This window comes from Crocuta crocuta, unplaced genomic scaffold (assembly GCF_008692635.1).
Source record: "Crocuta crocuta isolate KB4526 unplaced genomic scaffold, BGI_CrCroc_1.0 scaffold186, whole genome shotgun sequence".
NCBI classification, from domain to species: domain Eukaryota; kingdom Metazoa; phylum Chordata; class Mammalia; order Carnivora; family Hyaenidae; genus Crocuta; species Crocuta crocuta.
The window spans coordinates 8,831,312-8,857,543 of record NW_027551569.1 but is presented as its reverse complement, the minus strand read 5'-3'; the positions used below and the strand labels follow the sequence as shown (position 1 = coordinate 8,857,543).

Here is a 26,232-nt window from a genome sequence, read left to right as displayed (position 1 = left end):
CACACATTATCAATCTTTGTCATCTTTGCAAGTATGATGAAAATCTCATTGTTTTTTCGTTTCTTTGTTAAAAGATTCAAGAATCCTTTCTCGTGATCATTTGGTATTCATTTTCCTCTTGTGACTTGACTGTTTTGTGTTCTGTGCTCACTTTTCTCTGTGTTGCTCTGGACATTGGGATATCAAGCAGTTACATTTACTTGGTTCATATATATTTTATCTTTTACCTGATATTTTATGTTTTCTGGATCTCATTCTTTTGTTTCTTTTCCTCTTCCCTGATTTTTGCTTTATTAATCAAGTTTTGTATTAGCTTTTGTTACTCTAGTTTCTATTCTAGTCACGTTTACTTTTAATTTTTTAATTAAAAATGGCGTCAATTCATACAAATAACAATGAAGTGTGTAAAATAAAAAATAGAAGAGGCGCCTGGGTGGCTTAGTTGGTTAAGCATCCAACTTCGGCTCAGGTCAGGATCTCACAGCTCCTGGGTTCGAGCCCCATGTCAGGCTCTGTGCTGACAGCTCAGAGCCTGCAGCCTGCTTTGGTTTTGTGTCTCCTTCTCTCTCTGCCCCTCCCCCACTCATGAGTGGGTTCTCCCTCTCTCAAAACTAAATAGACATTAATTTTTTTAATTAGAAAAAATAGAAATTTCCCTTTGCCTCTTCCAAATCCCATTCTTCTTGATAGGTATGTTAACCTGATACATTGTAAACCAATATTTTGCGACTGACTTTTCTCTGTCAGCCGTTAAAAGAAAATAGTTTGTAGATGAGTATCTTCTTTCTAATAGTTTTGACATGCCCTAGGTCATCCCTTCTAATCTGATCCACTGCCAGAAATTCTAATTCTAATCCCTTCTAATCTTTCTTTAATTTAAAAAAAATTTAATGTTTTCTTTATTTCTGAGAGAGAGACCGCGTGAGCAGGGGAGGGTCAGAGAGAGAGGGAGACACAGAATCTGAAGCAGGTTCCAGGCTCTGAGCTGGCTGTCAGCACAGAGCCCAACGCAGGGCTTGAACCCACGAACTGTGAGATCATGACCTGAGCCGAAGTCAGACGCTTAACCGACTGAGCCACCCAAGCGCCCCTCTTCTAATCTTTTTTTAACTCAAGGTATTTTCCCTCCTTTTATTTATTTATTTCTTTAAAATCACTACTACTTTTTTTTTTCTGTTCTATCTTCTCTTTCCAGGAAATCCTTTTGTAGAAATTCTGAACCTCTGAGATGGTGCAGCCATACCTCTTTATCTTTTCTCTTCTATAATTCCCATCCCTTAGTCTTTCTATTCTATGTTCAAGGATAGAATTTCCTGAATTACTCTTCAGAACCACCAGTTTGGTTTTCATGGGTGTTTGTTCTGTGATTTTACACTTTAATGAATTTTTCTTTTCCTCCCTGAGTACAGGGAGGCCTGCTTGATTACCATGCTTTTCATTTCCAAGAATTTTTAATATTTCTTGGACTCCTTTTTCTTAGTACCTATTCTGTTCTTTTGATATTTATCATTTTAAATCCCCCCCGAGGGTGTGATACAGGTTTGGATTTTGTTTTCTTTGTTTGTTCCATACTTCCCCTATATTTCTGACACTTTTTCTGTTTCACTTTGGGCTATTTATCACAGAATCAATCACTGTGACCATAACCCTGTTCAGAGCGGGTCAGTCTGTCTTTTCATAATACCCAGAAATTTGGGGAACTGTCGGTTTTTGTAAGTGATGCTCCTGGCTATCGACTTTGGCCATATATTAGAAACACCTGGAGAGTTGTTTGTTTGTTTTTTTAAACGGGGTGCTTGGGTGACTCTTGGTTAAGTGTCCATCTTAGGCTCAGATCATGATCTCATGGTTTGTGGGTTTGAGCCCCACGTTGGGCTCTGTGCTGATGTCTCAGAACCTGGAGCCCTGCTTCAGCCTCTCTCTCTGCCCCTTCCCCACTTGTGTTCTCTCTCTATCTCTCTCTCTCACAATAAATAAACATAAAAAACAATGCCCAGTCCCCTCCCTAAGCCAGTTAAATCAGAATTTCTGGCAGCGAGGCATTGGTTTGTCTGCTTGTCTCTTTGTTTTTAATCCATCCAAGTGATTCTCAAGTGTAGCTGATTCAGGCACACTCGATTGTAGCTCAGGAGGACTTCCTCGGCCACTGTGGGCTCCGTGGTTCTCAAAGCACAGGGTACATCAGAAGCACCTGGGATGCTCATTAAGCAGACAGATGCCCCAGGGTGGTTCTGGATGTCTGTATTTTTGGTAGGTTTTCTAGAGGATTCTGTGGCACAACAGTTTGAGAACCTCTTGTGTGGTTTGCAGAGTCTCCACCTCGCCCCGCCTCCCCACCCCACCCCCCACACACACAAACACACACCGTATGCTCTCCTCTGAGCAGTTCACATGGCTATAGGGCTTCACCTGAGAGTGTTAGTGAGGAGCCATAGGTCAGTCAGCAGGGACCCCCTCTGGGTCCCGGGCATGTGGGCCAAGAGCAGACGGAAAGACTGGGTCCCTTCTCAGAGCAGGACGGGTGGTAAAGCTCCAACTTCCCCTAGCATGACATCCCCACAAGCTAGGTGCTCTGCTCTGTCTCAGGTCCTGATGGGGTTTCTGAAGTTCTGCAGTTTCCTCTCCATGGTGCTCCCAGGAGGTCTGCTCTCCCTCTTCACCTGAGGGATCTTAGGGTACAGTGTGATTAGATTGCAGAAGCCAGTGAAAAGTAGGGGGAAAGCCAGAGTGTCTTTAGAAGGCTCCCTGCTTTGCTGTGATGCTTTTTCCCTCTTTATTAGCTATTCACCCCTAGATGACAGAGGCTATATTCTCTGGTTCTGTTAGCTGGCCAGGAAGTAGTCCCCATTTGCTGAGGAGACCCTCTATGCCATAGGGAGGCTCTGCTCCATACTTCTGAGTGTCTCCCAGATGTCCCCTGTCCAGTGCCCACCCACTGCCTCTACTTCCAGTCCTGCCACTCAGAGCTTGGGGGTTCCCAGGCTTATGGTGGGGACATAGCTAATTTCTTTTCAGATGGCCCTGGAATCTTAGGTGGTCCTCAATCCGGTGACACCAGTTCCATCCATCTGCTTCATACCTTCCAAACATTTCTCAAAGTTTATCACCTGCTGATAGCAAATGCCTTTGCCTTTACATACTGTGGATTTGTTTGTTTTCTTTTTAATTCTGTTTTACTGAACTCCAGACTCTTGCCTGTCCCTTCTTCCTGGACCACTTCCTCAGAACCTCTCATGGCTGGTTTCACTTCTCAGTCAGCATCAGTGTCCCTTCGTCAGAAAGGTCATCTGTGATTGCTCACCCTGTAGTGGTCACCCCATCCATCCAGCTCTTCTCTATCACATCCTCTCCCTGGTTCTCTTTCTAGTTAGGACTTTAATGGGATAATGGCTGGCACATAGTAGGCATTCAAAAAGCATGGGTTAGATGGAAGATAGTTGAAGGAGAGGCTATTTCTTTGATCATTTCTTTGGTATTTGGGAAATGAGGAGGTAAGTGCATAAACACAGTTGACCCTGATGACACTGGAATTTCCCCCTTCTTTCTGGAAAGACAGCAAAAAAGTATGTGATCATTCAGGGAAGTGGTGGTCACCAGACCTGTTAGTTTATCCCAACCTATCAGCACTTTGTCCCTAAGGGGATGCTATCTGCTCCTACAACTAGTGCTCTGGTTCTGCTCTTATTGCTTAGGCTTCTACTCTAACCAGAATGCCTAACCCCTGTGGCATTCTGTGTACATTCAAGCAGAGTCAAGTGATCTAGATACAAGTGAAAACAAAGAGAAGCTGTGGGGCCCTTTCTTCTCCCAGGAGGACATTCCTACTCACTCAGATACAGGCAGCGGTTAGGAATCTACCTTTGGAGAAGTACAGAGTCTGGGATCAGTGCCAACCTCCTGCTTCAACCTAGAGATGGATCCTGCCTTTCGATGATCCCACCCCAACTTCCAGCTACAACTACTTGAGAAACCTCATGTGACAATCACCTAGCTGAGCCCCAGTCAACCCAGGGGACAGTGAGAAAGAATAATCCATCAATATTTTAAGCCAGAGTTTTGGGATCATTCATTACAGAGCAATACACACCTGAGCCACTCCCCATCAAAGTACTCAGGACCCTCAGGCTATTCTAGGGGCATCAAATAAAATTGCCATCATTCCTTCGATAGCCTTGACCCTAAAATGCTATCATTGGATAGTTGCTCTTTCATAATTTTTCTAAAAACTCAAAAGTCTTTTCAAGATGGCTTATGTATTTCCCCAAATCTTAGTTTGGACCTCAAATGAGGGAAATGTAGTGGAAGGCAAGGTAGTAGGAATAAAAGAACAGGCTTTAGAAACAGGCAGACCTAGGTACCAATTCCAGACTGTGTGGCTTTGAGCAATCTGACCTCTCTTGAGCTCTGGACATCTAAGTACAAATATCCACCTCCTTGGCATATATTGAGATTCAATATAGATGGCCACTTCTTCTGAACTGGCTTTCTTGTTCTCAATGTGGGCAATTTCTACCATGCTCTTAGGTTGGGGGATCAGCTGGAATGAAAGACTGACTCCCTTGGAGAGCCACCTGTCTTTGCTGTATATGGTTTGGGCTGCCCAGTGGGCTGTAAGAATTTGGTAAGAATCAGGGAGCACAGAAGACAAATTAAAGAAAAGACATCCAGCTAGCAATTAGAAAATACTGTCAGGATAAGGACACATCACCCACATCACTATCTACATTTTCTTACTGATTTCCACTTAGAGTTGAATGCTTGATGTGTGAAAATGCTATGATGAATACAAAAATGCATGAGACATAGTCTCCGCCCTTAAAGGGCTCACAGGATAGCTGGAGAGACAGTGACCTACCCTCGAAAAGCTAAGTGATGATGCAAATGTATGTCATAAGGAAGCATCTCAATACAGTGGTTGGGAACAAAGGGGCTGTGAGTTCCATGAATTATTTATTTGAGTTGAGCCAAGGGAAAGTTATTGTGCCAGTCACCTGGAGATGTTTTAATTTTCAAAAGTATTTTCTAACTAGAGTCTATTCAGTGGTAGCAACATGTTCAAATCTGATCTTGAACCTTAAACAGGATGATGCTTGGAAATACCCAAGTGATGGAAGAAACAGACATAGAAAGAAGTTGTGTCCAAGAAGCTCTTCATAGAATAGATCCAATAACCACACATACTAGGAGAAAAAGGAGCAAATGTGGAGCATGCACATATGGAAAGAGGATTGGGAATAATGGATAGTTGAGGGAACCCAGATGTTGAATAGTGTCACTCCAAAATGCATACCCTTCCCAGAACCTTCGAATATGATTTTATTTGGAAATAAGGCTGTTTCAGATGCAGTCAGTTAAGATGAGGTCAAACTGGGGTAGGAGGGCTCCAAACCCAATATGACTGGTATCTTTATAGAATGAGAAAACAGACACAGACACATGCAGAGTGCATGCCCCATGAAGTCAGACACACGGGGAGAGGACCGTGTGAAGACGGAGGCAGAGATTGGAGTGATGTATTGTAGGCCAAGAGTCACCAAGTATTGCTGGCAACATCAGAAACTGAGAGAAAGGCATAAAACAAAATTCTCCTCTAGAGCCTTCAGAGAGAGCTTGCCAACACCTTTGATTTTAGACTCCGAGCCTCCAGAATTATGAGACAATACATTTCTGCTATTTTAAAGGATCCAGTTGGTTGGTACTTTCTCATGGCCATCCTAGGAAACTAGGACATCAGGGTGCCCTGTCTCTACGGACCACCTTATGCTGAAGTCTGACGTTGCAGCTTTCTGGATGTCCCGATCTCTGTCCTATGTCTCTGATTCTGCATCTAGCGTGACAGCTCAAGCTTTCTAGCCTGTCCCGAAAATGACCTTTCTCCCATCCCTGATACCACCAAGTAACCTGGTAGGATGAATGTGGACCCACTGCTTGGGTACCAGAAAGTGGTGACACTAGTTGCGTGCATACATGAGGCAGTCACTACAAAAACGGAGTGACTTTCTAACACCTAGCTCTGGACACAGCTTTCCATCAAGGTGAAGCTTCCACCAGCACCATCCCTACAGAGCCCTACAAGCTTGGCTGGCAAAGAACAAATGGTCGAGCCCACTCCAGCCCACAGCGTGACCCTGGCAGAACGAGACAATATGCCATGGTTCTCTGGGGCTCACATTTGCTGCTATCCTCAATCTCAGGGGGGACTTCTCCATAAACAGTAGTTTCCGTCCCCTGGAAAGCTATCAAGTGTGTTGAGTTCTGTGGCTTGAGTTTGGGAGATTCCAGGATCCATCTTCTTGTCTTGTTGTAAAAGGCCCGCCCTGGAACTTTGGAAGACATGTTTCACAGAAGTCCCCGTGCTTGACCTGATGGGTGTGGCCTTCCCCGTGACCCTGCTGGGCTAAGCCTGGCGGTTCAGAGTTGTTCACAAGATTCTCCCCAACCCCCAGACACAATCTCAGAGTTAGAGGATGCTGCTGCTGCTGCTGATTATGCCTAGCTGTGCAGAAATAGAAGAAGAAATAGAAGAAATAGAAGAAGTTGGGCTTGAATCACGTCAGTCCAAAGGTCTGCCTTCCAATACAGTAGTCATAGCTACATGTGACCCCTGAGGTGTAAACTTTAATGATTTAAAGTTAAATACAATTTAAAATCCAGTTCCTCCATCGCACTAGTCATATTTCAAGTGTTCAATAACCACATGTGTCTATTGGCTACTATGTAGAGGGAACAGATACGGAGTACTCTTATCATAGCAGAAAGTTCTGTCGGGCAACACTGGGCTAGAGCTATTTGTTTTTCCAAACCTTTCAACACACACACACACTCTTCTCCCTTTTCACTAAGTGTAATTTTCTATGATAAATATAGAGAAAATATCAACTCCATGGTTTTATTCACTTAATGCCTTTTAGAGATAATAAAAGGTATGTGTCTGTTTTTTAAAAGTGGGATAATAAGTAATGCCAGACCAATGCTCCTCAAAGTTTCGGTTTTTTAATTTTTATTTTTGAGAGAGAGAGTGTGTGTGAGCAAGGGAGAGGCAGAAAGAGGGAGGCAGGGACAGGGGATCTGTAGCAGGTTCTGAGCCCACAGCAGCGAGCCCAATGCAGGGCTTGAACTCATGAATGGCAAGATCATGACCTGAGCTGAAGTCAGACACTCAGCTGAGGAAACCACCCAGGTGCCCTGCTCCTCAAAGTTTAATGAGCACTTAAATCACCAAGGGATCTTGTTGGGCTGTGGATTCCGAATCCACAAGTCTGAGGTGTGGCCTGAGATTCCACTGCTGGTCCACAGACCACTCCTTGCATGGGCGGTTAGAGTGTGCCGCTTGTGAACTAGGACCCTATTGCTGCCTGGAGGGTCAGGGGAATAAATACACAAGTGAACTGCAAATGGAAAGACAGAGCTGAAGGAAATGGTCTGAGGAAGGTCATGTGGTTTGAGGAGGGTTACGTGGGTGTGAATCAGCACAGCTGCACTCTGGAGCCATGGGGTCTGGACTCGTCTTGACTCCGTCACTTCCTAGCGTGTCCCTGGGCAAATGCCCCCTAGACCTCAGTTCTTCTATCTGTATAATGGGGAAAGTACCAGTACATTTTTCACAGAGCAGTTGTGAGGACTCCATGAGTTAACAGAGTGAAGGTGCTTGGAACAATGCCTAGAACATCAAAAACACTAAGCAGACAGTTGTTAAATGAAGGCAACATTCTGTTTCCAAGTAAGTGACTAAGGTTTATCCTTGGTCATTTCTGACCAATTATATGTCACTTGGATCTAAATAAGACTAAAAATGGTGGAGCTGAGAGTCAGGCTATAACTGACAGCAGTGGTCCAGTGAAGCCAAATAAATGGAGGTTGTTTTATTTCCTCCAGACATCAGCCACTTGGCCGGTATCCTGAGCCTCACCTAAATGTTGCCCCTTTCAAATGCCTTCTCTCAAGAGACATTCTACTGTTGGCCGATGTGTAAAAGTCTGCACCTGGACCTTGTGCAGGTTTTATAGAATCTATCACTTAAATTTGAAACATTGCCCTTTGGCATGTGGCAGCAAAATAGATTTGAGTTGTCAGTGGGAATAGGACACAGGTTTTTGCCTGGAATTGATCATCTTTTAAACCTTTATTCTCCCCAAAAGCAAGGAACCCAGCCAGCAGCGAGTCAAGAGATGGGGCTTCTCTTTCGACGAGGTATTGAAGGACCAGGTGGGGCGGGACCAGTTCCTAAGATTCCTGGAGTCTGAATTCAGTTCAGAAAACCTCAGGTAACTCTCTCAAAGTAGTGTGCAGAGTGTGTACAAGGAAATTTGCACGATCGGTCTCTCTTTCTGCCTCCCTTTCTCAATGTAATGTGATTGTTCAAACTCAAATTCCAGCTAATCTGGCTAAGGTTGAAGTGAAGGACAAACGTGAGGTGCAACTTTGGGATCACCATGGTAGCACTTACCCTAACCAACATTTTGTTCTTTAAGTCCAAACATTTGTTCAAGTTATTGGAAACATGTCTGCAATAATAAGCAAATGATCAAATGGGTTGGATGACACCGTGCATTAACTAAAACCATAAAACCATGGAGCTTCAGAGTGGAAAGACAGCTCAGAGACCCTCTCCTTCAAAACTTCTCAGTCTGGGGTCCTGAGTACTTGACAAGCTAACCGGGCAATAAAAGAGGCATCCCTGAGCTCATTTCAGAATTTCAAAAAGCCAAAGTAAATACCATTCAATACCTGGAGACATATCTGTAAAAGCTAATTAAAATATGCCTTTCCTTTTGGGGGGAATTCTATCAACTTCATGTAGTGTTTGCTCTGGTCACCTGCTGCCAGTGAGAACATCTGATCGTTTCCATTGGTCTCCAGCTAATCAAGACGAGGGGAAATGTATTGATGTATTAATAATTACTGTTCAGTAGAGGAAAAAAACCAAAACTTTCAAAACATGAGGTCCATTGAGAGAGGGGAGAAAGGGAGAGCATTCAACGGGAAAGGGTCTGTTTCATGAAAAGTTTGGGAATGTGTGGTTTATTCAGGCTTCTGTTGTATAAGATGTAGACATAGAAGGCTATGGAAAAGGTGACTGGTGTCAGACCTCTTAGTGATATTAGCAAACTGGTGACTTCTCAGATAGAAATCTCGGGGGGGTTTCTTGGCACCAGGTTTTTTTTTTATATATATATATGCTGGGTTAACTCCCATCTTCCAATGTTTTGGTTTTTTGTTTTTTTTTTTTTTTTCAGAAAGGGGATTTTATTGATTTTTTAAATATTCTTTAAAAAGTCAGAAAACTACTGTGGGCAAAGGACTCCCCGCTCCAGTGTTAATGTGCAAAGTCCGTGTTATTTATTTGGCAGTAGAGACCTTATCAGTCCCACACATCAATCAAGCGGTATTTATCACACACCTATGCTGTGTCAAGCCCTTGTAAGATCTGCTGAGGGATGCAGAAAAGTCAAGATGCATGATCTTTGCCTACAATGATCATGTAGGCCCTTGAGGAAAAAACTCAAGAAACTATTAAATCATTAAATGAATATAAATGAGTGAAAACACTAAGAACTGTTTGGGAAGTGTTTTTAAAAAGGGAGGGATGAATGTAAGCCAGAGTAGGCCACTCATAAGCTGGTCTTTGAAGAACACAGGATACCGATAGACAAAAAAGAAGGAAGGAGAGTATTCTCAGCAGGAAGACCCAATGAGCAAAGGTGGGGCGGGGTGGGGGTCTCCTACATCACACCATCCCAGGAGGATGTGTAGACCCCAGTTAACCTTATGCATCTATGCCTTTCTAGTCAGCCATGTGCCTATTGTAAAACCAGATAAGGCTGTATATCCGATACTAGGTCAGGACAGAAGATTTCTTTCCTTATACTGAGGTATTATTCTAAATGTTTTTAATTTTTTTTTTTTTTTTATTTCTGAGAGAGAGACAGAGACAGCATGAGCAGAGGAGGGTCAGAGAGAGAGAGGGAGATACAGAATCTGAAACAGGCTCCAAGGTCTGAGCTGTCAGTCAGCACAGAGCCCAATATGGGGCTCAAACCCACAAACCGTGAGATCACGACCTGAGCCGAAGTCAGATGCTTAACCTACTGAGCCACCCGGGTGCCCCTGAGGTTTTATTCTAAACACACCTCAGAGATTTGCTTCGATTCCAAATCAAGCATTGGTAACAGAAGGCTTGATTCTAAAACTCCTCATTAGGGTGTTGTTGAGAGCAGTTCCCAGGCCATGCATGGAGGTCGATCCTGATTAGGAAGCCACACCCTTGATGGCCAACAGATGCACTCAGACAGCCTCTCTGCGCCCCCAGCTCAGCCCCAAGACCTATGACCCATGAGCTTGGTCCCCATGAGCCGCCCCTGGGAGACCATTTCTCTTTCTCATCTCTGTCCCACACAGCCCCCTGACATAAAATGGTATAGAAGCCTCCTTTACCTGACTGTTTCTCAGCCCATTAGTGGCCTTATAACCCTCTGCCACCCGCACCATTACAGAGACTTTGAAGAACAACCACAGGGTCCTGGCCGTTTTGAGCGGGAACATCTGCTGGCTCAGCACCTCCTGCCCAGGCTGAGTGTAGCCAGAGCCACACATTGGTTCGGACCAGTGTAACGAAAATGCATTACATTTAAGGCCAAGAGTGCATGGAGGAGTGTGTCCCTGGCAGGCGCTCAGCACCTCATCCTGCTGTTACCTCCCGCGCCTCCGCCAGCGCCTTCCTCCCGTGCCAGGAGGCTGCATTCGACCTTAGGTGAAAGACTGTGTGGGCGCCCTTGTGAGTGTGTCAGTGACTAATCTGAGCCCCCAGCATGAATGCATAAATCCACACTTAAAGAAGGTCCCCTCTGATCCATGACAGGAGAGAGGATAAAGAAAATAGAACAGCCGGAGATAAAAAGTACAGCCCAAGAGCTTATAAAATCCTCTGTGGAGGCCCAAGTTCCACTTTTATGATATTCAGCATAATTGGATGTATGGGGGGAAGTTCAGTTTGAAATCACACAACTACTTAGAACTCTTCCATCATCCATAACCAGGTGGTTTCTCCCCTCCCCTTTGTGTTCCTTCCTCGGGCCACAGATATTGGCTTGGCGCCCACCATGACCCAGGGCCCAAGGACTCAGAGCGATCCAGGCAGCCATGGCACCCTGCAGATGCACCCCCAGCCCTGGGAATGGCGCCCCCTGGAGCTGTATGTGAGGCACAACTCAGGGATCCTGCCAGCCCGTTGTGTTGGCCACACTGGGAGGGTCATCTCTTCTCCCCAGGATTGAACAACAGCCCGGGCAACTGGCATCAGAGGCTGCAAGGCAAAGAGACCAACCAGAACTCAACTGGATATACTGCAAAGGGCATCTCCATTTTGTCTTCCTGTGCTCCCTTGCGTATCTCTAGCTAAAGGGGTGCTTAGATCCCAACACTTTTGCACAGCACCTAGAGTGCCAGTTACGTAGCCAAGTGGTTGCATCTGTAACAGCTTCAGGGTGCCGAACAGAAGAACCCCAAAGAGACATATAAATCACTCTCACAGCATCACCCTGGATGCTTTAAGGAAAGATGTCTGTGATAATACAATGTCAGTTCAAGTCCCCTCATATCTTTTGTGTGTGTGTGTGTGTGAGCCCATGAGATGAGATAAGGGCATCATCTTCAGGGCCTGGAGCGGGCATGGCCAGTGCATTTTGCTGCAGCCAGCACAGAGTGGGAATGTGCCCTCTCTGGGGCACCCTGCATGAAGCCTGGGGCTCCCTTTGGACAGGGTGGGCCCCTGGAGACAGCTGTTTGCTCAGGGCCTGTCGAATGCACGTGGGCTCCCATTCACGAGACCAGAGCCTCAAGGCCCTGAAGCAAGGACTTCGAGTGCATTATCTGACTTCGTCTTTCTCCCTTCTCCGTGCATTTTCCCAGGTTGGCAACAGGAGCCCCTCAGCTACCTCTGCCCTCTCGCTGTCTCCCCTTCACAAACCTGTGTCCTCCCTGGCTTGACACCCTCTGCTGCATGGCAGGGCATGAGTTAAAAATCAAAACCCACAGCAAAGAGCATTCCCCGTACATTTTTTATGAGCTGTAACGTCTCCTGAGAGAACGTGGTTGTTCTTCTAACCTGCAGATTGATTATCCCCGTTCCACACAGTGTCAGCTGAAGGGAGAAGCAATTAAAGAGAGCACAGGGGGAGTCTCCAGGTTTGCCTGGAGAGCTCCCATCTCCAGTCATTGCCCCAGGTCCTGGGAGGAACTGGGAAGCTTCGCGAGGCCCGGCGGGACTCACCACTAACCAAACACATGATTAATCGGAACAGAGGTGACTCACACATCGCCATGACGGTCTGTGGCACTTCAGCCACTGCCCAGTGAACGTAACTCGGCTGCTGTGGTGCTGGTGGCCGTGGCCGTTTGTGGGCCCCGGAGGACCTCTCCCCAATGGGGGAACCAAGTCAAGTTGCATCCATTGTTCCTGAGTCTCTGTTGGCCAGCAGGGGGCACAGAAAGCCTTCCTTCAGCTTAGAGTTTGCTTTTCTCTGAGAACAAACTAAAAGCTGGATTTTTCTAAGCTGTGAGAATCCTAGTTTATGACCAAAAAAAAATAAGTAAACTAAGAAGCGAGGGGCTGCCCAGACACCCTGGCAAGATGGGAGAATGCTGACAGCCGCGTGTGTTCCCGCTTCCAGCCAGCCTCGAGGAGAAAACCCCACTCCCCGCCAGCACCACAGTCCTGGAGACAGAGGCGGCCACCTGGGCCAGCCCTGCCCCCAAGTCCCCCCCCCACGGCCACCAGGCCCTGGGGCGCCGCCGAGCCCGGGCTGCCTCCTCACAAAGGCCGGTGTCTGGCCTGCATTCCTGAGCCATCGACACGGATCACATGCCGGCACACAGGCTGCCTCCCCAGGCTCTGACGACTCCAGCGGAGCAGGACAGATGGGCTCCCTGATACCAGCACGTCCTTGTGGCCTGCCAGTCATGACAGCCCTTCTGCTGCAAGCCGTAGAGGCTTAGTGCGGGATGGGCAGATCTGCTGCCACTGCCGGCCTCTCGCTCCCTGCTGGCGTCCTCCACAGGGAGCACTACCTGCGGGCTTTTGATAAGGAGGAAGCCGCGGAGACTCCGTGGGCCTCGCCTCCGCAATAGGCGTGTGGCGGGGAGCTCGGTGGCTCTGGCGAGGAGAGTGTGGCCGGGCAGCCGGGGCCCCAGGCCTGTGGGCTCACAGATGGCAAACGCAAACCGGAGCCTGTTCTGAATTTCAAATCGACACAAAGGTTCTTCGGAGCCGGCGATGGTAAACACGAATGGATGTCGGGATGCTGTTGTGACAGCACTTTTGCTGTCACCTGAGAAGGATAAGGCAGGTCACCTCCAGAGCAGACAGAAGGCTGAGAGGGTCCCTGTGAGAGCAGGGAAGGAATGCTGCTGTCTAAGGAATGTCATCTCCTCCTCCTCCTCACCTAGCAGACCTGTTTCTTCTCATACTTAAAAAAAAAAAAATCTTGGTTTATGAAAAAGGGAGCCTTTTAATTGTTTGTGTCAAAGTTGGTTATATTTGATTCTGAAATCTCCATTTATATCCACCTTAGACTTTCTCTATATGCAGCTAAGAGATGTGCATTAATGTGGCTCCCAAATCATCCTGCCAGAGGGGCCCTGAGGCCCCAGGAACCACAGGAGCCTGCAGAGCTCAGAAGCTGCTGGGTCCTCAGGGCCTTCCCGGAGCTTGAGAGCCCTTCCTCAGAGCAGATTGGAGCAAGGGACAGAAGGTGACAGAAGGTGATGCCCCACATGACATTGAGCAAATTGCCTGGGTACCATCCATTTGTGTAAGAAATTGCAGGGTCGGGGTCTGGTAGGGCTGGGGACGATGCTGGCCCAGAGAAGCCGTCTCCAGCCTGGGGACTCACCCGAGAGGCAACTCCCTGAGGGAGGGGAGGGCCCTTCTTCTTCTTCTTCTTTTTTTTTTTTTTTTTTTCACAAATAGTTTATGGTCAAGTTGGTTTCCATATAACACCCAGTGCTCATCCCCACAGTGGGAGGGCCCTTCTGTCAGCCCCAGCACGCGACTGCAAAAAGATTCACCGACTGGTGAGTTGCCCACCAGCCCTCCTTCCAGTCCTTTGAAAAACCCACACCAGCCTCCTTCTTCAGAGCTGGGTTTCCTAAATCTCACCCATCCATCCAACACTGCCCTCCAGACAAAGAAAGCCTAGAAGCGCTGTCGTCATCAGATGGCCATGTTCATCTGTAAGTGTTGCAGCCACGTCCTTCATTGCATGGCAGTCCTAGAGGGTGGGATGGAGATGCCTAAGGAACCTGAGCCACAGGGGCTGGGAAGTAGAAGAGCCTCGCCCCCCTGCACAGGGTCTCCGGGGCCCCCTGAATATCCAAGCAGGTTTGCAGTTCCGCTAAAACTCTCCCTCTACCCCTTTGCCCTCTGCTCAGAAAACACTTACTGTTCCCTCCCCAGTAGCCAGAGGACATGAGCTACAGAACTGTGGCAGAAAGAAAGGCAGCCAGTGTGGAGGGCCAAGTAATGACAGATAGCAGCAGCAAGAGCCCCTTGCAGCCTCTGCCTGGCCTCCCCAAGGAGAAAGCCCCGCCCTGAAACTATGCCTAACACTCTGACCCCTCCACGGCTCCCACCCCCGGGACCTGAAAGCATTTCAGTCGCACCAGATGGGAAGTTCTTCAGATCCACATCACATATCTTGCCACCCACTTCATACCCATTTTACAGATGAGGAAAGAGATGCCTAGAAAGGCACAATTCCAAGACAGCAGCATAGTCAAGATGACAGAACTGTGTTTTCTGATCTTCTGGTCAACTGAGGTCACTAAGTCGCCTTCCCTGCCTCTCGCTCTTCAGGACCAACAGAGGAACCATGAGGGTTTTCTTTAAAGAAACTATTAGAATCCCAAATGGCAACACAGGGGAAGAGTGGGAGTCCACTCTGCCCCTTGCACGCACCTCTCCTTGTGGAAATGGAGCTGTAGTTCCACAGTTGGCCACTGAGTGGTGCCTTTGGGCCATGCACTTGGCTCCAAAGACAATTCTATGAACAGCACCAGAAAAACATGCTTAACCTTTAAAAAAAAAAAAAAAAGGAAAAAACAAGTACGTCTTACTTTGGGTGCAATTCGATGACAGATTGAATGCACTTTCCACCAGGCCGTAGTTCAGCTTCTCTTGTCTCTGTCCTTTCATTGACTTGAGTACCTGTGAATCCTGTGGCTGTGAGAATGACATAGCCCGGGGCCTGTCTTCATGTCTCACTGATGGGGAAACTGGCCTGTCTTGTTCACAAGGCACAAAGTGTGCCACCCAGATCTGGGTCCTGCTGCAAGCCCTCCCCCGGGCCGCCTTGGAAACCATCTTCACAACCCAGAACTGTTGTCCAAGCTTAGTCCTGTTTGCTACGACTCTCAGCAGAAAAGAGCTCACACCCAGCTCTTCCAAAGGCCGCTGCCATGCTGATGCTAAGAAATTCATGAAAGGCACACACGGAAGCGAGCAAGAGGCTTTTTTCTCCAGCGCTCCCTGGAAAATCTTTTGGCATAGAGGTTCCCCGTGTATGCCTCTTCCACTTTGTTTCTGATGAGCCCATCTTCAATCCAACAGCCATTTACTGAGCACCTACAAAATGCTAAACACCATGCTGGACAATGACCTTGCAAATCGGCTCTTTTTCCATCTGTAACATGAATAGCTGGATCCTTCCAGCTCAGATATTCTTTATGATCCTAAGATTCTACCTGCCTCTGTGATTTCCTTCCTTTTGATGCTGCCAACTGATCCCAACCAGACATGACAAGGGAAGCCACCTTGTCTGTGTCAGGGCACCTATATAGAGCGCTGGCTCTCAGCCAAGGGTGACTTAACCTCCCAGGGGATGTTTGGCAATATATGGAAACATTTTTGATGGTCACAATTTGGGGTACCACTGGCATCTGGTGGGTAGAGGCCAAGGTTGCCGCTGAACATCCTACAATGCACAGGGAAGCCCCACCACAAAGAATTATTGAGCCCAAAATGGAAATAGTGCTGAGGTTGAGAAACCTTGATATAAAGGGAAAGAAACCTCTTTTTGGTAACCAGAAGCACAATGATTTTCTAATGTGCATTTCCTTTCTGTTCTCCACAATAAGTGAGGACCCTTTGAATTTTCAGCATCCCCATTGTCTTTGTTACCTAGGTAGTGGCAGCGGGGAGGCTGAGTGATGCAGCAGAATGAGTTTCATGGGATGTCAGTTCTGGGACCATGTCCAGCAAAGTCCAGACGCTGAGCCCCCTGGAACTGACTTTCTTTATGCTCCCACTTCAGGTTCTGGTTGGCTGTCCAAGATCTCAAGAAACAACCTCTACAGGACGTGGCCAAGAGGGTGGAAGAAATCTGGCAAGAATTTTTGGCTCCGGGGGCACCAAGTGCAATCAACCTGGATTCTCACAGCTACGAGATAACCAGTCAAAATGTCAAAGATGGAGGGAGATACACATTCGAAGATGCCCAGGTTTGTTTCTCTGCTTGAATGGTTTCTACTCAAAAGATGTTCCTTTGTCCGTTCCACCACCATACCCTTTAATATAGGCCCAAGGGATTGAGGGTAGCTAGAATTTCAGGTTGTATTGTTTGTAAGGCCATCTGTGGAAACCACTGCAGGTAGGTGTGTAGTGAAATCTTCCTAGGATTGTCTTCTTAGATTAGTTACGTTACATAGAGATAGACATTTAATTATATGTGTTACCTTATCCAGGTGAATCTCAGTGTTTTTATAAAATCTTAAGTTCTATAGTAAGTCAGTAGGGGAATCTGGAAACCATAACACAGCATCATTAAAGTGGGTATAGTGAGCCGCCAGGGCTGTGAGTCAAGCTCACATCTAACTGTGAAGCCCACAGTCATACCACCACCCTACACTGCTTCCCATAGTGATTTCCAACCCTGCAGTTACTATTTGGGGAGCACCTCTGCATGCCAGGCCCTGTGCTATGTGATAGGATACTATAAAGAAGGACAGAAGCTTCTGTCCCCAGGGAAATAACAGACTAGTTGGGGAGAAGGACAAGAAAATGGGGAATTTTACCAATGTAAGAAGTGCCTCAAAGGGGTGAGCTCCCGGGTCTAAGGAAACCATTGGAAAGGACTCTGAACCCTGGATGGCACAATTGAGCACTGATGCTTGGGAGGCTGGCAAAAGAAACAGAAGCCACATAAGCCATTCTAAACAGCAAGCTTTACCTTGAAGGCTGGGAGGTACTGTTTCTAAAGATAAGCATCCAGTCAGTTTTCTACTTCCTGGCCCTTAACTGTGATTCCCTCTCATCCATCCTACACCCAGTGATGGGGCTTATGGTTTCACTCTTGTCTCCTCAACCCTCTTCACTTCTCTCACCTGTGGGGTCTCCAAATAGAGAATTTGCATAGTTTGCTTTCCTACATTATTCCTACATGTGCTTTCTACATTATTATCTAATTTAGGAAACTCAGTGGCACGAATGCAAATAATAGCATGGGAACAGAACCAGTGTCCCTTGTCATCCAGATTTGCCTGGTTATTTGCTCAGAATTTCAGAATGGAATCACCTCCCAAGCTCAAACTGTAACTGTCTTTATCTTCCCCTGACCAGAAGCTCCATTAAATGCTGGTCCCAGGCAAATTTGGTCCAATGTTGTTGTTTTATGAAAGCTCCAGTCTCTCACACCCTTTGCAGCTTCAAAGCAAAATATTTAGGTCATGATAAGTCTTTTTTTATGTGTATGCATATATGCTTTCAAGCACATATTGATGTATCCTGGTAAGGAGAGTGCTGGAGAAGCTCCATGGGTGATGGAAAAACTCCATGGGTGATAGAGAAGTTCCTTGGATGATGGAGAAGCTCCATGGGTGATGGAGAAGCTCCTTGGGTGATGGAGGAGCTCCTTGGGTGATGGAGAAGCTTCTTGGGTGATAGAGATGCTCCTTGGGTGATAGAGACGCTCCTCAGATTAGGTAAAAGCTCCATGGGTGATGGAGAAGCTCCTTGGGTGATGGAGAAGCTCCTTGGGTGATAAAGATGCTCCTAAGGTTAGGTAAAAGCTCCATGGATGATGGAGAAGTTCCATGGGTGATGGAGAAACTCCTTGGGTGATTGAGAAGCTCCTCAAGTGATGGAGAACTTCCTTGGATGATAGAGAAGCTCCTTAGATGAATGATCTGAAACATACAACCCAACTCTCCATTATTCATGAAATACAAGACTAAGAATACTTGTCAGAACCATGAGGCACCCTGTCTACTGTTATCACTCTAAGCATGACATTAGGAAGGCTTTATTTTAATCTTGTATTATGGAAACATGGAAACATGTGGAAAAGTGGAAAGAGGAGAACAGCAAACCATTATGGATTCTCATCCAGCCTGAGCAATCATCAATACAGGACTGATCTTATTTTATTTGTGTCCACACCTACTTTTTCAGCTGCCTTTGGGTTATTTTTAAAGTAAATCTGAGACATTACATCATTTCCTCTGTGAATAGCTAGGTATATAACATTACTAACACCATTATCACACCTTAAAAATTAGCAACATTCTCTTTGTATCATTAAATGTCAAGCAAGTATTCAAGTTTATAGCAGTTGCATAAATGCCACTTTAACCTTTAATTTAAAATCAAAATCCAAATTAGGCCCACACACTGCAGTAGATTGACATGTCTTTCAAGTGCCTTTTAATTCACAGGTTTCTTTTATATCCTTATTTCTCCCCTCACTGCCCTCTTAGAATTTATTTCATGAAGAAATTGTATTCTTTGTCCTGTAGAGATTCCCACAGTCTGGATTTCTTTTTTTCAGCCCAGTGGTGCTATTTAACATGTTCTTCTACTCTCTGTATTCCCATAAATTAGTAGTTTAATTTAGGTATTTAATTGGATTTACATTTGATTCTTGTGGCAAAACTACTTCCTAAAGTATGTTGTGCTCTCTTGTCAGAAGACACTTAAGGTCTAGTTTTCTCTCTTTTTGTGATTTTAGCAGCTATTGATATTTATTGCTTAGACTCATGAGTTAATTAGGGGTTACATGATATTCTAATCCTATAATTTTCTTCATTTATTAGCTGAAACACAAATAATCAAATACATCTACTATTAGATTATCTTATAATAGAATTTATATAGGAAAGATGGGATAGGTGATTCTTTCCCTTTATTTTTTAGTTTTCAAAATTATGAGTGGTCGGGGCACCTGGGTGGCTCAGTCGGTTAAGCGTCCAACTTCCACTCAGGTCATGATCTCACGGTTCGTGGGTTCAAGCCCTGCATCAGGCTCTGTGCTGACAGCTCAGAGTGTAGAGCCTGTCTCAAATTCTATGTCTTCCTCTCTCTCTGACCCTCCCCTGCTCGCTCGCTCGCTCGCTCTCAGAAATAAATAAAACATTAAAAAAAGAATTTTTAAAAATAAAAAAAATAATGAGTGTTCTCTATCATCTTCTACTGGTGACCAGTTAGGACTTTTTGTTTTGTTTTTAGTATCTTTGTAAACTCATAAGTTTAAACATGTTTTATGTGTTTTAGTCCATTTTGTTTATTATTTTTATTGATGCTTAGATTGTGGTATCTCTAGCCAGTGGCTCCCTTTAACACGATCCTCATAGTCTTTGATGTCATCCAAATAAATAGCAAGGAAGCTAAGATATTCCAGGCCTTTCCTCAGACTTGGAATCAGCCATTTCTCCAAGGACCCCTAATTTCTCTTATTGGGAAATGGTTTTTAGAGACCATAATCTGGGCACTTGACGGTGCTCATGATTCCTGGGTTGGTCATCATTTCTAGGTCTTTTCAGAGGATAGAGCTAGGAAATTAGTGGTTGTTGTTTGTGAAAAAATACATCATAAGTTCATACCGATACTTTCTATTCAAAGTGAAAATTATAGGGGATTTTATTTAACCTTTTCTTTTTATATTTGTGCCTCCTTTCTCTATGCTGGGAATCCTGGTTCTCAAGGATGCCAAGGATGGTAGCATTCGTACTTCACGTCATTACTCATTAACTTTATCCTCCATTACCAGAGAGCAGTCTCAGAACCCAGTGTCAACACTACCAGCAACAATATGATTATCACCTGGTTTTTTAATTGCTACATAGTATTCCATTGCGTGGAAGCACCATAGTTTAGCCAACCAGTCCTCACTTCTTGACATTTATGTTGTTTTTAATGTAAAAAAGATTTGATGGGAAATATTAGGAAGTCCGCAGGCTGTGCCTTGACCAATTTCTGAATACACAGCCTTCATTAGTACAATGCTCTGCCATTTTTCAGGTACTTCTACACACATTATACCCCACTGTTGAGGTAAGACTAGACACCAGGCTGCTCAAAGCCTCTCTAAGTTCTTTATTATCTGTTAGAATTGGTCTCCTATGAATTCAAATAAAACACTCTTCCTCAACAAACTTGTTTCAACCTGTTCTCCTTTTGTTTCTTAAGTGTATTTCCACCATAAACATGCAATGTGCTTCTAACTAGCAGTGTGACCTTGGGCAATACTTAAACTCCCTGAGCCTCCCTTTCCTCCTCTGGAGAACAGAGGTAGAGTGATCCCTATGCATGGGGGTGGGAAGAGGACCAGGGGAAATGAAGCACGTCAACAAGAAAAATGATCTGGCCCACAGTAAGACAGGATAAATACTTACAATGTTATTTTCCTAATTTTTTAAATGTATGTTATACTTTTATGCTGAACATGTTTGGTGGGAAACAATTCAAATAATTGCATGTGATTTTAGCCGCATTTTAGTGTGTATTAGGTGATTATGCAAATAGAGTGATTCTGTAGCCTGCCTTTTATGCTAAACCAGGGGTTGGTTAAAAAAAAAAAACTAAACTTCTCTGTAAACTGTAAAGGGCCAGACAGGATAAGTTTTAGGCTTTGTGGGTCATATGTTCTGCCGTCACTACTACTCAACTCTGAGATAAAAAACAGCTATACTGTAACAACATTACAGTGTAAACAGCATGAAGGAATGGGTTTGGCTGTGTTCTAAAAACCTTACTTATGGACACTGAAAGTTCAATTTCATATAGTTTTTCAAGAAATATTCTTTTTATTTTTTTCAACCACTTAAAAAGGTGAAGACCATTCTTAGCTCACAGCACATAAAGAAATAGCAGGCCAGATGTGAGCCACACACTGTAGTCTGAGACCCCTGTGCTACACACTATATCATGAAAATCATTGAAAGACTTCAAGAGACCCAGAAAGGTAGAAAATAGAAGGTTGGGAACAGTTAATCTTCTGTTTCTTTGAGAGGGAAGGTCAGATGGGATCTGTAGCACAATAAACCAACCTGCAAATGTTTCCCATTGGGGGTTGGAGGTCAGAGAGCCGACCCACCGAGGAGAAGTCAGCCAGTCGCACGATGCTCACACTGCTTACCCTTCCTGGTCAGCGCTGCTGCCTTCACCAGCTACACAGGTGCGATGCAGAAGTTTCTAGGTAAGGAAAAGAGGTTAAAATCCTTAGCAGCCCATGACCAGCCAGGACTTGCACTCAGATCTCCCAACTTGTTGGCCAAGTGTCTGCAGCTCAGATCACACGGTCCCCCGATTGTTAGTGCTCAGGGCCCCAAGTATCATGCTGAGAGCTCAGAAAACTCTGGTCTCTCAAGAAGGGTCCGGCCGGGAAGCAGGCTCTGATCCTGCTTCTGCCATGTGCTGTGTCTAGGATTGTAAATGTCTAGACATTTAAGTCTTTTAAGCCTGCTTTCCTCATTTTGCCCATCTGCAAAGTGGGAATGATGACACCCAAGCCCTTTGAAATTCTCCCTTGTTGGGATCAGGATCTCTGAGTGGCTTCCTCATCTGGCCTCAAGGGTTCTCAGAAGTACCCTACAGGGGTTAGAACGCCAATATGCCAATGGAGTGTGAGCATGTGCCCTACTATTTAGGGGTCAGTAGCCAGATTAAAGGCTCAGCCAGATTCATGGATTCCTTTGAAATGGGGATTGGGGGTGGGGTGCAGGCACTCTTTGAGGATTTTGTTTTTTATCTGACCACATGCATTGTTATAGCAAAGTTAATTGCCTGTGTTTGCTTCCTGTGGAAATATTTCACAAGACACCCCGTCAGCATGGGCCCTGCATTTGCAACTTGTGTTTTGCTGATCCATTTGGCTTTTTTGAAAATTTGGGCCAAGACCAAATCTTCCATAAAGGTCTGTGGGCTGTGACCATAGCTCTCAGCTGTTTGCTGTGTTGTTCCAATTTCATAGATTCAGCTTTGTAAGGGGAGAAGGAAAAAAAAAGAAAATGGGCCATGATTTTTTTTAAAGGACTCCGTTCTTTACACTAAAGATTGAATCCCCTCTTCTCAACCATGGGCATCAGAGGGCCTACACTGCCACTCACCTGCTGTGTGATCTCAGGCAAGGATCTTGACCTTGTATGCCTTGGTATTCTCACCTATAAAATGGAGGCGATGTCTTTTGTATAGCCCTCTGAAGATTTTGGGGAAATTAGATAAGCTAATGGCCCTGAAAAAAAATTTTTTTTAATGTGTTCTTTATTTCTGAGAGAGAAAGAGAGAGAGATAGTGTGAGCAGGGGAGGGTCAGAGAGAGAGGGAGACACAGACTCCGAAACAGGCTCCAGGCTCTGAGCTGGCTGTCAGCACAGAGCCTGACGCGGGGCTCGAACCCACGAACCATGAGATCATGACCTGAGCTGAAGCCAGACACTTAGCCGACTGAGCCACCCAGGCACCCCTGAAAAATTTTTTAATAAGTAAAAAGTGCTATGTATTTACATGTGTGAACTCACAAACAGTAATGGCTCTAGTATTCCCAAGGTCTTACCATTCCAAGCTAGATCAAGAAAGAATTTTCCCAAGATGTCTGCTCTTCTAAGAAGTTCTCTTAGGAGAGAAATGCAGAAAAGATACGTAGGAGCCAAATGCTGGGGGCCTCAAGTGTCATCCTGAGGAATTCAAACATTGTCACCCTGAAGACAGTAAGAAAGCACTGAAGGCTTTGAGCTAAGAGGGTATCAGAGGGTGGTGGGTGGGGAGGGCTGGAGCAAGAGAGGCCTGAATCTCAGGGCATGTAGTCATCTAAAGCTTTGCTGGTGGTTTTGGGAGGAGAAAATGAAACCACAGGAAGTACTGAGAACCTAAGACTTCCTCTTAGGGAGTTCGCCTCTTTCCAGAGCCTCCACAGGGTGCAGGAGAGAGCTGGGCATCAAGTGGCTGCCTGGCTTCAATTTAAAACGTCTCAGATATTCCCAGCACTGTCACTAGATCTGCTCGACTATGTGTCCCATCTTCCAGCCCATCTGTTTCTTGAACATTCACCCATTCCAGTTGGGAGGCCTTGACCTGTGGGCTATGAAGTTCTACAGTGAGGGAAATTGCAAAGGAAGCAGGAGGCCCGGATGTCTCTTTGCCATTAGGCAGAGCTTATCTATGAGCACATCATTCTTTACAAACAAAACAAAACAAAACAGGCCTAAGAAAACACTTCATTGGGACTGGATTGAATTGGATTGGAAATCTGTCCCTCAAATGAACTGACAGTTGAACTGCACAGACCAACACAGCCTTTGGCTCTAGTTCTGCAGGTTTCTGTGTTGGCTTCCAAGCCGTCCAAGCCCTGCTGCCTTCCTGACCTATGGCAGCTGCTGAAGTGCCCTACTGAGGCCCCTCTGGGCCTCCCAGCACCTCTGGATTTGAAAGTTCTTTGATGGGAGTAAGAATCTGGTCTTCTTTGCCTTTCATAAGTCCCCATGGCACTAAAGTGATGCTCTGCGTGCAGTTCAGTTTTTAAAAAATTTCCTTGATAACTCAGTCCAGAATTAGAATACTCTCAGCTGCACCTGTGAAGACGAAAGAAGGACAATTTGTCCCGTGGCTTTCCACTCTAAAAAATCTTGCCAAACAACCTTGGGGAACATATAGAGTAGGTGATCAATAAATACCAGTTAAATTAAATTTCTACAATATGCCAATTCAGCAAAACTTGGAATACCCACTAAGAGTCAGGTGTTCTAGGCTCTGGGAATGTACAGATACATAGGAGGGCCCCTTCCGTTAAGTAAGCCTCAATCTAAGTTACTGAAACCCTACTTGGCCATCGTCCATGCATGGAATGATCAAAGAGCAACCTCAAGGCCAAAATGAGGACCAGTAATGAAAGAGATGAGAAATATACCAGCAAGTCTATACCCCTTAAGCAGACAAGAAGCCTTGACATAAAAGTTTCTATTATTATCTCAGTTGAGATATTTAAAAGGAACTTGATTAAGGCATGCAAGGCTTCTAACATTTCCTTTGTTTTAAAGCCAGAGCCCAATGGAGTCCACGTTTATGTTTGTCCCAGATTACTCAGAAATAGGAGCCTTTGTAGCCTGGTGAAGGCTGTTCCTCTTTGCTCTAGTGGTGGAGGTGGGTGACATTGTGTGCCTGTATCACAAGACTGCACCAAGTTTCCTGATATTAATCCTCAATTGGAGGGCATTTCCTGGTAGACTTCCCATGCGAGACATATTTTAATAAAGAATGCCATGGCACTGCTTGCTCCAGGAGTTACTCATTTTAGTCTGTGGGTGGTTTTATTTTAGGAAGATGAACAGCAGAGGGAGGGATGCATCTTCCAAAAGAACAAATCCGTTGTTTGTGATCTGGTTCTGCTTATTACCACACAGACTAGTAGTTCCTGGAGAGAACGCACCAGAAAACTAAATGCCAAAATTTTTTTGTTGATGCTTCATAGATTTCTTGCACCAAATCCCATGACCTTGAAGAGGAAAAGGAAAACACTTGTCTAAGTTGATACCCATGGTATTTGGGTACATAAAAGGCAATAACACACAAAGATGTCTTCAAAACTACTCTTATCTAAAGAATAGGGACTGAGCAGCATCAAAATACTGCACCCTTTGGTCGGTCAAATTGAACATGTTGATACGGATGCTTTGCAGGGTAAGGACCAATGAGAGTGTGCTCTTACACTCTCTTATGATTTGAATGCTGTGCTACATAGAAACAAGCGTCCCCTTGCTCTGTTTAGAAGGACAAAGAAATCCAAGTTAGGGCTTCTCATTTAAGATCCATATGATTCTAGGATGGTCGTCCAAAGCTGTCTCCATGAGGACAACATGCTACCGCCTTTCACGCAAGTGGGTATCCATATTGCCATGGCATTCTTTCTGTTGTCTCTCCTATATGTATTTCAGAGATACTGATTTAAGACCCACGTCAAGTCTTCACCACTGTGTAATCCTAGCTTCTCTCCTCCTGCAGGACCCATGTTGAAACAAGTGCTAATTGGGGCGCCTGGGTGGTTTAGTCGGTTAAGGATCTGACTTTCACAGATCATATGATCTCGCGGTTTGTGGGTTCAAGCCCCGCGTCGGGCTCTGTGCTGACTGCCAGCTCAGAGCCTGGAGCCTATTTCGGAGTCTGTATCTCCCTCTCTCTCTGACCCTCCCCTGCTCACGCTGTCTCTCTCTCTCTCTCTCTCTCCTAGAAATAAAAAAAAAAAAAAAAAGAAAAAAGAAAGAAACAAGTGCTAATTTTCCCTGGCTTCCTCTAGCCATGCCTACGATCTGAAGGCTTTTGGTTTAGGATATTCAAGAGTCTCTTGAAAGGGATCTTCTGGGCAACTTGCTTTCATACAGCTTTGCTGCTTATGGCTGCACAAGGGCTCAGTCAGCCCCCAGAGCTTTGCCAGAACAGGACCTTCCTCCTGGTATGGAAGGCAAGTTGTACACGGGCTGTGAGGTTAGAAATCCGAGCCATTGCCCCTGGGCGACCCAGCCGTTACCATCACTGATGGTGGAGGTAGTAAATGGTTTCCAAAGTCATCTACTACTAGGATGACTCAGCTCAGAACTCGAGAGGAGACCCCTAACATATCTGCTGGCCACACACTGAGGGCTTCTTTTCTCCCAGCCATGCAACACCAACTCCCCTGGAAACCCCAGCTCAAGGACAATGCAAAGCAACATGGTGCCAGGGAAGAGCATGAGCTTGGGGGTCACACAGTTCCGGGTTCAAATCCTAGCTCTGTACTTGAGCTAGTCACTTAACCTTTTAGAGTTTCAGTATCTTTATCTGTAACATGGGGCTATTTCAATCTCAGCACTGATTCAAAGCAAACAATAGCAACTAAACAAAACAATGCAGCTGGGCTCTGCTTCACCTTTCCTCCCACCCCAGGGCTCTTGCAGTCTTTGGTCTTCCCCCCCTTCCCCCCCACCCCGGCCCCCGTGT

General features: G+C 45.5%; 1 protein-coding gene across 5 annotated transcripts in view; it reads left to right on the top strand.

Moving 5' to 3' along the window:
* The window catches only part of RGS6 (regulator of G protein signaling 6), a 594,402-nt gene that overhangs the window by 537,926 nt on the left and 30,244 nt on the right, over positions 1-26,232 (top strand). For all 5 annotated transcript variants that reach the window (XM_077750704.1, XM_077750703.1, XM_077750707.1 and 2 more), the window contains exons 14-15: positions 8,139-8,264; positions 16,308-16,494. In XM_077750704.1, the coding sequence (XP_077606830.1) occupies positions 8,139-8,264; positions 16,308-16,494 (313 nt within the window). The remainder of the gene's footprint in view (positions 1-8,138; positions 8,265-16,307; positions 16,495-26,232) is intronic.